At 36.2% G+C, this 16,654-nt stretch overlaps 1 protein-coding gene and 1 pseudogene across 9 annotated transcripts in view; both read left to right on the forward strand.

Moving 5' to 3' along the window:
* Positions 1–16,654, forward strand: part of IQCB1 (IQ motif containing B1) — a 61,419-nt gene that overhangs the window by 25,746 nt on the left and 19,019 nt on the right. For 6 of the 8 annotated variants that reach the window (XM_082459404.1, XM_082459408.1, XM_082459406.1 and 3 more), the window contains 6 exons: positions 283–382; positions 3,364–3,542; positions 5,522–5,631; positions 6,242–6,351; positions 10,047–10,189; positions 11,794–11,942. In XM_082459404.1, coding sequence (XP_082315530.1) covers positions 283–382; positions 3,364–3,542; positions 5,522–5,631; positions 6,242–6,351; positions 10,047–10,189; positions 11,794–11,942 — 791 coding nt within the window. The remainder of the gene's footprint in view (positions 1–282; positions 383–3,363; positions 3,543–5,521; positions 5,632–6,241; positions 6,352–10,046; positions 10,190–11,793; positions 11,943–16,654) is intronic. The other 2 variants (XM_082459410.1, XM_082459411.1) reach the window with 2 other exon arrangements.
* On the forward strand, positions 11,950–16,219 carry LOC309659548 (pirin-like; annotated as a pseudogene). The gene is made up of 2 exons: positions 11,950–14,635; positions 15,715–16,219. The product of its transcript is annotated as a pirin-like (transcript).

Here is a 16,654-nt window from a genome sequence, read left to right on the forward strand (position 1 = left end):
ATCGAACCCATGTCACCTACATTGGCAGGCAGATTCTTATCCACTGCGCCACCAGGGAAGTCCCATCTTAGCTTAGTATTTCTTTATTTGTAACTGTCCATAAAAATGGAATAGCTATCTATTATAGTTATTGAAACTATTCTAAAAAATCTTTATTGCAAAGTATATAAAGGCAGGAAGTTTAACAGAAATGATTATGCTTTGGCTTGGTTTTGAAAGGGCAAGTAAATACCAATTGTATCATCATAGAGTCTTAATCTTTCTTATCTTCTCTTCCTTTAGTACTGCGAAGTGATCATTTCTTGCACTTACTACAAACTGACAATGTTCAGGTAGGATCTACGGTCATGACCATGCTACAGAACATAGTACAGATCAGCAGGTAACTTGGCCTTACAAAATATGTAGAATTTTTTATTTGTGATCAGAGCATTACCAATTTTATTCCAATTTTCCTAAAATCATCGATTGTATATGACTTGTACATGGCATTTAAAAAGCTCTATTATTACCATTGTATTTCAGAAAAAAATGGTTGTAAAATACTGTAAAAGACTGGAAATTTATTATCAAATTTGTATCTTATCTCAGAGCTTAAGAAGATTTTAGCCCAAATCTCAGGCTTAGAGAAGAAAAATTACTGTGATATCTGAAGGAAAATATTGGGATCACAATAAAAAATGTTTAATCATATATTTATTTAGTAAACAGCAAGCTTAGTATTTGCCAGGTGCTATAGAAGGGCATAAAAGAAGTAATAGGCAATTTCCCCAGGTTAAAATAGAAAGGCAGAGTAAACACTGTTGAAATCATTGATTCTTTCAGTTCAATATGGATTTGTTAAGCATCTACTATATGTGCCAAGTATTTGTCTGTCATTGGGTTTACAAAATTGATTAAGATATGAACCTTGTCTTCAAATAGCTTACAGTATAGTGGAAGAGACTAACACATAAGGACAATTATATTACAGTGTAATAAGTTACAGTGTTTAAGGGTACACAAATATTAGAGAAGCTCCTAAACCAAACTGAGGGGGGGGATACTTCCTGGAGAAGGTTAACACCTGAGATGAAACTTTACGGATGAGAAATTAGCCAGGGAGGAAGAAGAGAAAACAGTATTTCTAGGCAGAGATAACAATATAAGCAAGTGCACACAGGTAAGAAACAACATGCAGAGGGTAAAAAGTAGGCTAGAGTTCATAAGACAGGATACCATAGAAGAGAGAGCTACACAAAGAGAGAACCCCAGAGATCTGCAGAGTCCCCTTCAAGTTTTCAGTAGAGTACTGATCAGCACATGCATTTGAGGAAACTATCCAATGTCATGGAAAACAGTAATCCAAAAGGATTAAAAGGAGCAGTACCAGAAACACAGAGCCAAGAATACTGACTGATTCCAGCAGCCAGACTGGAAAACTACATGAAAAATGGAGCACTGAGAGTACTCAGGATGGTTTCATCTTAGTAGTGGGGGATAATAGCACTAGACTGAGCACCATTCTGGATCATCCAAACAAAATAAAAGCAAGATCTGAAAGGATCAAATTGTTTCCAAGCAAGTTAACCACATCTGGTTATTGAAACTGCCTACATCTTAAAATTTTCTTTATTTGTAAAGCATACAAAGGCAGGAAATTTAGCAGAAATGGTCATACTTTGATTAGGCTTTAAAAGGATGAGAAAATCAAACTTGTGCCATCATAGAATCTCTGCTTTGCTCTTTTTTTTTCCCCCTCTTCCTTTAGTAATACAAAGTAATCATTTCTGCAAACTGATGATGTTCAGATAGGATCTACAATCATAACTATGTATAAAATTCTAGAAAATGTAAATTAATTTATAGTGACAGAAAGCAGATCAGTGGTTGCCTGGGTATAAGGTGCCAGGGAAGGTAAGAAGGGAGGGACTACAGTGAAACAAAAGGAAGCTTTGGGGGATGATGGGTATGTTCATTATCTTGATTGTGATGGGGAAACGTCAAAACTTACCAAATTGTACATTAAATGTGTGCAGTTTGTTGTATATCAATTATACTTTAATGAAGCTGGTCAAAATAAAAAATCCTTAGGTCTTCCTGAGCATTTTGATACGCAGTAAGACAAAGGATGCCTTCAGGTATGACACCAAGTTTTCTATAATGGATAATAGACAGTGGTATAGCCAAAACAAATTCAATATTGGTTATGTCCAACATAGGTAGATGTTTACAGCAGGCAGAGAAATAAGAGTCCATGCAAAGACTTGTACACAAATGTTTATAGCAGCTTTATCTGTAACACCCAAAGACAAGACAACTTAAATGTCCACTGACAAGTGAATGTGACTTCTGGAAGAGATCTGGACTAGAACTATGGACTTATGAGTTAGCCTAAAAATGATAGTTAAAAACATGAGAGAAGATGAGCTCAGTGGAAAATATGAATAGAGTGAGAAAAGAAATGGGCTGAAAATAGAATCCTGGGGAGTAACCCTTAAGGGGTATATTGGGGAAGGGGAGCCCACAAAGAAGACTGAGAAAGAATGGTCAAAAATCTGTAAGTAGAGGATGGAAGAGGATCAGAAGAACATTTTATCACAGAAGCTGAATGGTAGAGAATATCAGGCATAACCTTTACGGTTACTTTTTCTACTGGATAAAAGTCATTTATATTGTTGTTGAGTAAGAATCTCTTTGCATTGCTCTCAGATAATAATCATTGCCATTATTTGCTTTCTACAAGCCAACATCTACTTTTACAGAATTGCAAAATATCCTAATCAGTAGTAAATGGATAATCAAAGGTACACACCCCTAGAAAATCACATACTCCTTGGTGGGGTGAGTAAAAGAACACCCAGTAATCCCTTTTGACTATTTCGATGTTTCAGGTAATTTTTCGTGACATCGGTAATGCAACATGAAGTTGCTAGTGTAATAAAGGAATACTAAAAGAAAAAGTTCCTTCTATATTAAGTACATGATAATTGAATTCCTATAACATGTTTGTCTTCGTACATCATTAAGCAGTGAACCATGTACTTAATGTCCTGTGATTTTCCTCTTATTATTACCTTGAAGCTTTTGAACCATCTATTTACTATTTTGCACATTTATCTTTCCTCCAGTATTTGATTGCAAGTTTCTTTGGCAACTTTGTATTCCTTACTTTACCTAGCATGGTGCCTTACAGTAAGAATTCAATTAATTGATTTAATGTGATGTATTCTTGGAACTAAGCTATCTGCTTAAACTACTGGTTATCTTCATGGATCAGGCCATAGGCATTAAGTTGCTGCACCTTTAATGTTTAATTTTTTGTGACACTTATGTGTCGTTTAGTAACGGTACATTTTTTATTTTTTTATTTTGTTCTATTAGTGGTGATTTACTCAGAATAGAAGGGAAAACCCTGCATTCAATTTTAGATGAAGTTGTTTTCAAACTTTTATCAACTCCTAGTCCAGTCATAAGAAGTACTGCTACAAGGCTCCTACTGTTGATGGCTGAATCCCATCAGGAAATTTTGATTTTACTGAGACTAAGTGCCTGCTACAAAGGTAGTACATATATTCTTTCTTTTCTTGCAAGTCTCAAAAAGAACATTTTTATTGATGGTTTATGGAAAACAAAATACTTGTGTTTTTAAAAAGTCAATAATTGAAATGTGCGGATAAACTCTGTCACAGCAGATAACAATTCAGGGAAAAAACCTTTATGTAATCCAGCCATCTTCGTGTCTCAACAGATGGCATATGATACCTTATTGACAAGGTTACAATGAATATTTGCTCCCTCTCTGACAAGAAGGTTGTGTATTGAATATACCATATAGTGTAGTAAAATAATGACCAAAAAGATCAGTGATCTTACCTAACTTTACTGAGAAAATAGAGCTGTGCTTCAGAGATTGACAGCCCTTTTGATCTTTACATCAATTGATAATTACTCTTCAACTCCTATACTGCCTTTCCTCAAAGACAAACAAAAAATTTCCCTCACCTCCAAAATCAAACATATGTGAATAAAAAGTCTGAAAACTTGAGAAGGAAAGGACTCAGTGTTTTACCATTACCATATAATATCTTTCATTTAATTGAGCATTTACTGTGTGTCAGATAACTATTCCTCATACTTTATGTGTATTAAAATATTTAATCTTCATAACAATCCTGTGAGATGTTTACTCTTATCCTCGTTATATAGCAGTGGAAACAGAGGCATGGATAAAATGTAGGTGTTTACCCAGAATTACTCAGGTAGTTTTTTTTTTTTCAACTGTTAATCAAAGTTATATGTTAGCTTTGTTTTATTTCTTTGCTAGCCAGAGCCATGAATTCATTACAATATATTTTCTTATTCAGTATGGTCAAGAAGTAGGTTTCTAATTGATTAAATATACTTACTAATACAGGGTTATATTATACATAAAATTTCAAGAATTAGAATATAATGTGATGCATTTAATACCAAAACTATTACAATGGCCTTTAATCATTCTTGATGATTTGGAAGGCACTTTAGTGACTTATCTTGCATGAATCATTACTGTGAACATTGTAATTATTTTATGTATTATAGAAATAGGGAGAGAAGTGCCAGTAATAAAACTGTCTAGATGATATTGTGCCAGATACACATTTTTTATTTCTGTAATTAGATTTCTTCTATAGAAATGTGAATGTACAACAGAGTTCATTCTAAAGGAATTTTATCTTAAGCTGTCTCCCTTTCTTTTCTCAACAGTAGAACTTATTCAGTTTCCTCAATATATTTTACAATTATTAATACTGCTGAGAACTTGAGTCTTGAAGAAAGTATAAGACATGGAAAGACCCATCTAGTGGCTTCCCCAGTTGTACAGTCCAAGGCCATTTTCCCTTGCTTATGTATATTGCGTACATACATTATAATCCATCATTCCTCCATGCCCTGGAAATAGTACTTACTTTGTAACTTATATTACTACTCAGTTTTAATTTGGGATGAAAGTGCAGTATTTTAATATTATAGCACTTCTCCTATAATAAAAGCTCAGGAACCTATTGATTTACCCCAAATTACATACATTACTGTATATTTTTATGTAATAATAACTTCCTTTAGTTAGTAGTAACTAATAACCTGCTTAAGTGCTACCACAGGATAGGCATTTACTCAGTATGTATTCGTTATCTTTTTTTAAATGTTTTTGTTTAAGGTATTTATGTTCAAAAAAAAAAAAAACAACTATATGTCTCTACCCTTTGACTTATCGCAGTGATTCCACTCTTCCTTTTTTTTTTAATTAAAGAGGTTGACTAGACAGATTTTGTATCAGATCTCACAAGTGAGCACATAAGAACTCCAGGACAGTGGAAAATCCTAAAGACCTCAATCTAGAAGTTTTTGAGAAAAGGAAAAAGAAAAATCATGTGATTAATCTTGTTATTGTTTTCATTTGTTTCTAAACTAGACTTTTTAACCTCAAATTAATTCTGATTAGATAACAAAATCATATTTTATTATTAATAGTTGTGCCTTTGTTATTGCATTTCAGGACTCAGAAGTCTACTAAATAAACAAGAGCCTGGGACAGAGTTTAGTCAAGAACTTAGACAGCTCATTGGTCTTTTAAGCCCTAAGGTCTATCAGGAAGTAGAAGAGCAGGTATTAAATTATAAAAATAATTTGCATGATATTAACTAACATTTCAGTAAACATTTTAGTTTCAAAATATTGGATAGTGGTAGTCTCTTGAATCTTTTTTTTTTGCTCTCTCTCCCCCTTCCTTTACTTATTTTCCCCTAACATCCAGAGCAGCCATAGTTTTATGGGAGAAGGAGTTGTTTATGGTCTAAATTTTTAACCCCAGAGCCTTTTTTTTTTTTAACCTATACAAAGAGTCCCTCATACCCTTGAATCTTTGAATAAATGAAGCCAGGCATAGGAAGTGAAGCAAAGATGTTAAAGCATTAAATAAGCAAAACTATGAAATCCTTGTAATGGGAATGGAAGTGAGATTAATCAGGGAGAATTTGAAGCTAACTAGACTGTATCTTGAATATATTCTAGATAATGCCTAACTGAGCTTCCTTTGGGAGATCAGGTTTAATATTCTTACGCCTTCCCTGTCCTGGGCCTATGCAGATGTTGCCTCCTGCTCAGCTTATTAAAGATGGAGATTAATACTTGCCCAGGCCTGATATTTTAAGAAGTAAACTTCTAAAAAAGACTTTCCTAGAGATGTCTCTAAATTAATTCTGGCCTTTAATTTCAGAAACTGCATCAAGCAGCTTGCTTGATTCAAGCTTATTGGAAGGGTTTCCAGACTAGAAAGAGATTAAAGAAGCTTCCATCTGCTGTGATTACTTTGCAGAGGAGTTTCAGGTAAAAAATTGGGGTGAGAGGAATTATGATCTGAGAGGGCTAGATATATCTTATTAGAGTATAGCTGAGTGAAAACTTAGAGTTTGGGGTGTTTTTTTTTTTTCTTTTTCAATATTCTAATCTGTTTCTTTCATTCTTGCTTCATACATTTCTGAGTACCAGCACTTCATTAACCAGATGTACTTTCAAAAGCAAAGGACATAATGCAAGACAGGAATCTGATGTAACAAATACACAATCCTGTTCACTTAATAAGACTTTTTTGTGGGCCAGGCCTACAGAGGGAGCCAGTAATGGTCAATTATCTCATTAAACCCTTAAAACTAAAAATTGCCATAATTGTTCATATGTAATTATGGTAAGAATGTGTATGAGTACAAAAAGGTTTAAGTATGTTAACCTGATTTTCCTCAGTAAATATGGCATGGATACATATGGTCACTGAGATATGACATAGTTTGTCATTTGTTGCTATTTCAAGTAGACTAAAAATGAAATACTGAAGACATGGCCCAGTTTTTACATGACTAACCCATCCAGATTCTTAGAGGTGACAAAAAGAACACACACACACCACACACAAATGAGTTAGCTCTTAGGTCGTTGTTGATAAATTAGAGCCATCTCAGAGGTGATTTCATGTAACCTAATTTAAAGCCAAATTTTAGTTCACGAAAGTGTAACTTGCATATTCCAGAAGTCAATGTTTTTTTTAAGAAAACTGAAACTATTCTTTTAATAACTGCAGCTGTGTTTCTCAGTTACAAATGTGTTTTAAAATAGTGAACTAAAATTTAGCTTTAAGTTAGGCTGCATGAGAAATCACCTCCGAGATGGCTCTACTTTATCATAAATGACCTTAGGAGCTAAGTCATTTGTGTCTGTGTGTTTTCTTTCCATTGCCTCTAAGAATCTGGATGGGTTAGTGGAAGGTCTTGAAGCCACTCTGGCTGTGTCCCTTAGTGGACATGCTTTTCATTGATAAAAGTTTCCTTCAGAGAAGACTTAAAAGATAAGTTATTAATATCATTGGGCATGAGTTTTGTTGATAGCCAAAAAAACATTAATTTTTTAAGCATGCTTCAAGTGCCTAATATATGCCAGAGGCTGTGCTACGTATTGGGAGAGTTAAACAGACTTGAGTTTGTATCCCTCCTCAGCAACTTATGGGCTGAATGATCTTGGACAAGTTGCCCCACCTCTCTCAGCCTCAAATTTCCCATCTATAAGATGGGGATAATTGTCTATGTACCTCACAAAATTAAAATAATAGAAAGTTTTTTGCAGCATGTTACTGGGCACTTAGAATGTGGTAGGGAGGAAAATGCATATGGCACATTTTTTGCCCTTGAAGATTTACAAATCTAGTTAGGCAGGCAGATCTGTTAAGTAAATAGTACTCATGAGAGGCAAGTATAATCCATTCCAGCACTGCTCAAAGTTTGTCTATCCTACTAGCTATTTCTTTACAAATATTAAAAAAGTTATTTCTTTGGTTAAATAAATTTGGGAAGTGATGAATATTTTGAGAGTCACAGTGTATATTCTTCTATTCAAGAGTCTGAGATGTTCTTGGTATAGCTTTACCTTTGTAGTGAACTCAGAGTAGTTATCCCTTATGGATTCTTCCTGCTACCATTCTCAGCTATGTATCCTCTTACATTTAAAGGTGCCCCTCTGCCATGGATTCAGACCTTTAATGTTTAGTCTTACAGTAGTTGCCAAATTTGCCAGTTTACTTTTCTTTGTAATATTAAAATCTTTACTTAAAAGTATCCTAGGATTAAAGATTTTGTCCACTTAGAGGGGTATCTGTGGAATCTAATTAAGATTCCACTATTTTAAAATAGAAATTCCATTGCTTTATGTAACAACACCAGACCAGTTATAAATATATCCATTATAAGACATTAGCCATGAAGCCAAAATTATTTAAATCTCACATTATAATGAGTTTTTAGTTTTTTAATCTCCAGTTTGCTCCAGGCTTCAGCACCTTTCCTCTTCTATTAGTTGCAACAGTTTATGCAAATTTCTTTTACTTCCTTTGTAGCTGGGCTTTCTGCCAAGGTTATTTCTGTCTCTTTGTGGTCAGGTTATTATCTCAGAGTAATTTCCCTCTCCCATGTTTTTTTTGGGGGAGGGAGTGCCCACCACTCACAGTTATGGACCTAGATTCATCAGAGCTTTGGATTCAACAAGAGGTACTCTTTTATAGTCACACCCTTGCTAAAGCACTTTCTTGGGGGTTTCTTCTTTATTTAATCACTTTTCATGGTCAGAAACTTTGTTTTCTGTTAAGTACCCTTTTCCTCAGCAAGGTTTACTGAAGCAGCTAACAGCTGCCTCACAAGCAGGACAGCTCACAATTTACCTTCCTCTATCATGGTGCTGATACTTAGGTATTTTAATTTTATTTGTTTGACTTTGTAGGGGAAGAAAACAATTTTTACCTCTATATATTTTAAGTTTGGTGGTTGGGGCCCTGAAAATTAACTGACAAAAACAAAAACAGATTAACAAGAGAAAAACAGTTTCTTAACATGTGTAGCACACATCACATGGAAGAAACCTGACATGATGCATAACTTAAAGGGGTGGTTAGAATTTGGGCTTATATAGCTCTCGCCTTCTGAGATGGCCCACACTCTGTGGAGTGTGTTTCTCCCAGGGCCGTTCTCACCTTTTGAGACAGACCACATTTTGTCTATGGAACATGTATTTCTCTAAATAAATCCACTTCTTACCTTAAAAAAAAAAAAAAAAAAAGAAGAATTTGGGCCTATATAGACGTTAACAAAGAATAACTTACAGAGAAGTGACAGGTGAAAAGAAAAGGATTTTAGGTTTCTGAGGGCAGCAAACTGTGGGAAGGTAAGTATATTGGGGAAGGTAAATATATTGGGGAACTTATGGGAGATATGGGTTATTTGTGCAGGTCTATCTTAGCATCAACTTTCCATCTCTATGGCCATAAAACTTCCTTGGGAGGGGAAATTTATGGCAGTCCTCATTTCTCAGCTGTTTCTGCTTTTAGTCAGTTAAGGGATCCTCTGGGAAGGCTTCTTTCTGTGTTTCCTGATTCTCATTTGCCTCCAGCTCAAAACGATCTTTATGCCAGAGTGGCATATTCCACTACCCTTCAACTTCCCCCTTGAAACCGAGCTTAAGGGCATAACTCTATCTCTTCTTTGTTTGCCTTAGGGACAGTGATTGCTTCTTTGAAATTTTTATTTTTTCATAGTTTATAGAATTCCATCCAGTGAATGAACCAGTATTTATTTATATAACTCACTATTGTAGGACATATGGTTTGTTTTCAGCTTGTTACTGTTGTAATGCTATGGAGAACATCCTTTAACGTAAGTCTTTACATACTTATCGGATTTTTCCTTAAGAAAATTATTAGAAATGGAATTAATTGGTTAACATTTTTAAGGCTTTTGATACATATTTTAAGTATTTCTTCAGAAATATTTTGATGCATGTATCCAAAATATTTCTTCAGAAAGGTTGTAGAGCAGCACATGAAAAGTTATTTCATCATACTCTAACTACACTAGGAATTATGTTTAAAATTTTTTTTGCTGTCTGTATTTATATGATTACTAGTGAGGTTAAGCCGTTTTTCATAAATACTTCTTGAGTGGACATATAATTATGAAAATTGTGTGTACTTACTGTTTCCATCACAGATCTAAACGAACAAAGATGTTACTGAAGCTAAGTAGACAGAAGGAAGAAGAGGATCGCAGATTACAACTGCAACTTCAAAGGCAGAGAGCCATGAGACTTTCCCGAGAATTACGGCTGAGTATGCTTGAAATAGTTCATCCAGGTGTGTGGCAGTATCAGTTTTATAAGTGTAATTAAGACTGATTAGGGTATCTTTTAATAAACCAAATTTCCTAGCTACCTGATGATTTATTTTTTTAAATGTGGACCTTTTCCCTGTTTCTCCTTTTTCAGATAAATCTTATTAAATCTCTTGAGTCAAAAAAAGTTATTATTTTTATTTTGATTAAGGCCTATTAGTTGATGATGAGCAATCTCTCCAGTAATTTTTCTTTTCTTTCAGATAAATTAGTGAAACATAAAATTTTATGCTTAAAGATATCTGTCTTTGACATAAAGAAAGAACCCCCTTGAACTTAAGTAAGGTGTTAGAATATTGCTACATTCTGCCCTCAGAACTCAGTACAAACCTTGTGACACCTCTTGCCACTTTTGACACACTAAGCTGAAATTAATATTAAAGTGTAGTCTGGGAGATGTGAGTCATTTCAAGATTCCTTTTTTGTTCTACTCCTTCCCCCTTCTACTACTCATTCCCAGTATCCTTCACTAGCCTCTTATTTCTCTTTCTTTCCCTTAAATACAGATGTTTCCCAGGGTTCCATCCTTACCCCATTATTCTCATGTTGCTCTTCCTGAGGTATCCCAACCATAACTGCAGCTTCAACTACCAACTGAGTGCTTAGCACTCTGGAATCTTGTCTGCATCCTCACCCTCTCTCCTAAGCTCTAGACCAGCCCTGCCCAGTAGAACTTTCTACAAACTGAAATGTTCTATATCTTCACAATACCAATGGCTAGAGGTAGCTGTTGACTTGAAATGTGGCTAGTGCACTTGAGGATCTAAAATTTTATTTTACTTTCTTTAAATTTATGTAACCATTTGTGGCTAGTGCCTACTACATTGGACAACACAGCCCTGTAGCCAGCTGCCTATTGGTTAGCTTTACTTAGATATCCACAAGCATCCTCAAAACTAGTCATTATCTTCCCTCACTGATTTCCTCTTCCTGTATTCCTCATCTCTCAGGTTATTGCACCAACAGTCTACTCAGTGTCCCATCTATGAGACATCCTAGAATTTTTTCCCTCCCTCCACATCTAGTTCACCACTAAATCCTATCAATTTTTGGTACTGTCTCTCAAATATATCCCTTTTTATTTTTACCTTCTGCCTTATTCTATCACTTAGCTCCTGTGAACCCTAGACTATATGCTGACCAACTCCCAGAAAGTCATCTGTAGAACTAACTGAGTGACTAAAGAGAAATTTATAACCATGCAGAGTAGGTAACATATATACACAATGTGCCTTTCCCTTTTGGTAGTACTGAATGACTTTCTAACTATTTACTTGTGATTCTTTTTTCTAAATGTTCTTGCTATTGGATTTTTAGCCCTTTTCTCATTCCTCTGAGACAAAAAAATGATATGAGTCTTTTCTAAAGAAGATGCATAATCTGAGAAAGCTTTTGGAGCGTTTTGTATCTAAAATCTTACAACCATTGTAAAATAATAGAATTGGGAAAATCAATATTGAAAAAAATAAAAGGACTGCAAGATTGTTGGTACTTTCATTGTCCTGATTCTAGAACTCGAGAAAGCATAGAAGTGAGTATGTTGTAATAGTGTTTGTTATCTTTTTAGGTCAGGTGGAAAAACATAATCGGGAAATAGAAGAGAAATCAGCATTGATTATCCAGAAACATTGGAGAGGGTACAGGGAAAGGAAGAATTTTTGCCAACAGAGGCCATCTCTTGTGGAGTATAAAGCAGCTGTCACACTTCAGAGAGCAGTGAGTCTGATTTAGTAAAAAGAGTACTGGATTAGGAGGCAAAGACATGGGTTCAAACCTGACTTTCCTGTTTACCTGCTGTAAAGTCTTGGTCAAGTCACTTAGCTTTTCTGAGCCTTAGTTTCTTAAAATGAGAACATCCTTATCACTGGCCAAAATGATTTAGACATTCAGTCCTTAGTATTTCCATAGACGCTTGTACATCATTTACCAAAATGCAGTGTTATTTGTTATTTTTTTTCTTTCTTACTTGAGCAATGAGAATCTCAAGGGTAAGGAACTAAGTCTTATTTATTGTCAGCTTCCTGAATGTGCTTGACGTATGAATGAATGTCTACCCTATCTTTTTCACTCAATTGTTATGTGGATCAGATGACCCAATTTATGGGAAAGTATTTTGTCAATTGTAAAGTCCTACGTAGGAGCAGCATATCATATTAGATGTTTTTTAATGTGCAGGTAATACATTAGGTATAATTAGATCATTATAATTCTTGAATTATAGAATCGTGTTCTTAAATGATGATCTTCCTGGGATTTATCTGGAGCATAGTAATATTTTATTGCCTTGGAAAAACATAGTACAAGGCTGTCTATTTCACTTAATGACCAGTTTTCCTAATATCTAGTTATTATACATAGTTAACGTTCATATTAGGATTTCAGATCATGTAGCATTTAGTTTTATAATCCCTTATTGTTAAACTTTAGGTCAATTTCAGTTTTTCACAGTGATAGATTTTGAACAGTCTCCTTATTGATTCTCTGATTAAGCTTTTACAAAGATTTTTTAAACCGCTTAAAAAATAGAGTAAATACTAGGGAAATAGGGAGAGATGTCTGCCGCCTCCATCTTTCTCAGGCTCTTTTGGGGATTTTAGGCCATGTGTGCAACAAACAGTCCTGCACCATCACTGAATCACACCCACATCTGCTGTTTACCCTCTGCTAAGCAATGCCATCTAAGGATTAACCCATGGACCCGTGGATATCAGTGCCTTGGGTCCTTTCTAATACTTTTACCTCATGGCTACCGTCTTTTTTTTTTTTTTTTTTGGCTGGGCTCCGTGGCAGCATGCAGGATCTTCGTTCCCCCACCAGGAATGGAATCTGTGTCCCCTGCAGTGGTGCAGTGGAAGCACGGAGTCTTAATTACATGTGGAAATGCTACTATTTTACATATATTGAGTTATGCTTATGTAACTCAGTACATGCAAAATATTAATTTCACCTGCTTTTACCTTTTTATTCTGCCTCCCAGAAAATTTAAAATTACATATTTGACTCACTTTATATTTCTATTAGCACTGCAGATGACCTTGATAACAAAGAAAAGGAAATAATTATCAATTTCGCAGAAGGAAGTTGGAATATCATTTCATTGAACTTATCCCTCAGGAGGAACTGGTTATTAGTGTCCTTGGCAGACAAAGGCCAGAGCTGTTGTTTGCCTTCTGTCCCTCACTTTGCCTAAAAGAGAGGCATTGTTTCTCAGACAGATAAAAATCAAGAAAACCTTATGTAAACCTGCTAATTTCAAATTACACATCCTTACGTAAACAAGTTGGAGTTCTCTGTAGTGGTATAGTATTAGAATTAAATTTGAAGAATTAGCTGTCTTTTCCTTTTTAATGTTCCAGGATTTTCTTTTCTTGCTTTTTCATCTCTTAAGAAGCTCAGAAGGGGCCCCCAAGCACGCTGGAGTACCGGGTACCCATGGGGCCAGGCGGGGCCGGTGCCGTCGATCAGTTAGCAGGACCCCACCCTCCCCGGCCAGCTTTAGACTCCCAGGGGAGTCTCCAAGGGAGGTGGTCAGAGATGCTTAAATGGTCCTCTGCAATTTGGTGCAAGTGGCAAATGACTCTTCTTTCTGCAGAGCACTGCAATCTGCTAAGCTTCAGCATGCTCTCATTTTAGCCTTTATATGGCATCCTGCAAGGTTACCCTCTTCGTGCTTAGCTGGGAGCAGTCGGAAAGGGTTGGAGCATGGGTCCGCAGAAGCATTGGCTGACCTTAGTTTAAAAATCTGGATCCATTTTTACTGTTTGATGAATTTAAAGGTGGTAGACCAGGTGGATTTCCTGATCACCCACACTGAGGTTTTGAAACAGTGTATTACCTCCTGGAAGGGGGTTAGCATGGCCAGCAAAGACTTCTGTGGACATGCTGGTCAGTTGAACACAGGAGACCTGCAGTGGATGACCATGGGCTGGGGCATTGTGCATGCAGAGATGCCTTGCTCGGAGGAGTCAGTCCATGGCCTACAGCTGTGGGTTAATTTGAGGAGCTCACAGAAGATGGTGGAGCCTTGGTACCAGGAAGTGAAAAGCAGCGAAATCCCTAAACCCGTAAGGATGGTGTTACCATTGCTGTCATTTCTGGAGAAGCCCTGGGAATCAAGTCCAAGATTTACACTTACACACCAACTTTATATTTGGACTTCAGATTGGACCAAGGAGCAAAGCATTCCCAGCCTGTTCCTAAAGGGTGATCAAGCTTCATTTATACCATATCTGGAAATGTGCATATTGGACCTGATAACACACAACAAAAGATAGAACCTCATCACACAGCTGTGCTGGCGGAAGGTGACAGTGTCCAGGTGGAGAACAAGGATCCTGAGAGAAGCCACTTTGTCCTAATTCCTGAGGAGCCATTAAGAGAACCAGTTGTTGGGACTTCCCTGGTAGCGAGTGGTTAAGAATCCGCCTGCCAAGGCAGGGGACATGGGTTTGATCCCTGGTCCGGGAAGATCCCACATGCCGTGCAGCAACAAAGCCCTTGCGCCACAACTACTGAGCCTGCGCTGTAGAGCCCACGAGCCACAACTACTGAAGCCCGCGTGTCTAGAGCCCGTGCTTTGCAACAAGAGAAGCCACCGCAATGAGAAGCCTGTGCACCGCAACTAGAGAAAGCCTGTGCGCAGCAATAAAGAAGACCCAACGCAGCCAAAAGTAAATAAATTAAATAAGTAAATTTTAAAAAAGAGAGAGAAACAGTTGTTCAACATGGAAAAGTGTGCTGACCCCTAAAGAATCCAAAATGTGATTCTTTCTTGACTTGAAATTTTTGTAATCTTCTGTTATTGTCAGCAAGGTGCTACTAGTTTTCAAAAATGACTTAGACCCCTCATGTAAGGACACAGCCTCATATACTGCAGAGACACCAAAACTATGACAAGATTTGCCAATTTTTTTTTTTATCAGATCAGTTCAGTTCTTGACATCAGCCAATGCTATTTAACTGACAACTACAGTAAATCTTTAAAGTTCTCATCACAAGGAAAAAAAAAATTCTCTATGTATGGTGACAGATGTTAACTAGACTTTTTGTGACAATCATTTCCCAATATATACAAATATCGAATCATTATGTTGGACACCTGAAACTAATATAATATTGTATGTCAATTATACCTCAATTAAAAAAAATAAAGACGGTAAAAAGAACTAAAACTACAAAAATGGTCATGATAGAACCAAACCTAAGAATGTTTTGAATAAAGAGATTGCCATTGCTGATGACAGCCTGCAATGGATGAGTGAGATCTAATTGCATATGTTTATCTGAAGTTTGGTCTTTATAATCATACACAGTCCTAAAAACCTGTTTTACAGTCCTCGAGGATCTGATGCTGGGAAAATAACCGTTTGCTATTCAGATATGCCTGAGTTTGTTTCAAATTAAGAACTACAGAAATATGCACCATTTTAGTGGTAGAAGAAAATATTCTCGTCAGCCAGAACTTTTTGAATGTCTCTTTTTACTCTAGGTTCATTTTTGATGCACACAAATGAAGAGATTTCTCAAGCCTTTCTTGATTTCAGAAATGTGAAAAATGGCTTTGAAAGAGCCAAATCCTGGAAATCAAAGACTGGAAACTAGTGACAAGCACAAGGGCAGGTCTGGCTGCCTTCTAGAATTTTCCATTTGTGGTATCCACCAGTTCAGTGCATCCAGTTTCCAAAGCTGACTTTGCCAATGCTTCTAAAGAATTCCACACTAAAGTGATAAACATGGTTTTTATAGCAATGTATGTGAGATATTTCCTGGCACAAGCAAATAAACCTAATTGTTCCTTCTTTAAAAAAACAAAAAAAAGAAGCAGCAGCTCAGAAGGAAGGTGATGTTTGCTGGCGTCTGCTCTCTAGAGCCAGAATGATAGCTAATTCTTGCTACTTGATTATAGCAGAACAGTATCAAATATACATATCAATTAAAGACCAACCACAAAAGCACTTACTGAAACAAACCAGTTGAAAAAATAAACATTGGGCAATAAAAAATAAACATTGGGAGATAAATACAATTTCAGAGAGTCCTAAAATGACAAAGAATGAGGAAAAGAGACAGAGATGCCAAGGTGGACTTTTCTGATCTAAGGGCATAAATTCCTCTGTTCTGGAAACTTTACTCTGAGTTCCCAGAGTAGCATCATAAGCCTGGCTTCATACTAAAAGCAGGAAGTAGAGGAAAGATAGAAGGAGAAGCAAGGAAGAAAAATCAAAAAAAGGGAAGAATAGAAGAAAAGGAGAAAAATCTCTCAATAGGAGAATGTAAGCGCAGTTGAAGGCTCAAGTACTATAGTAAAAACAGGGGTATTAAGGAAATCTTTATACTGAATGTGAAAACCTCCAAGCCCTTTTTTCTTCTCAGCTCTCAGTGCTGTCAGCCAGGCTTGTATCCTGTAAACAGTAGGTTGAAAACATTTT

This window comes from Balaenoptera physalus (genome assembly GCF_965194825.1).
Source record: "Balaenoptera physalus genome assembly, chromosome: 4".
NCBI classification, from domain to species: domain Eukaryota; kingdom Metazoa; phylum Chordata; class Mammalia; order Artiodactyla; family Balaenopteridae; genus Balaenoptera; species Balaenoptera physalus.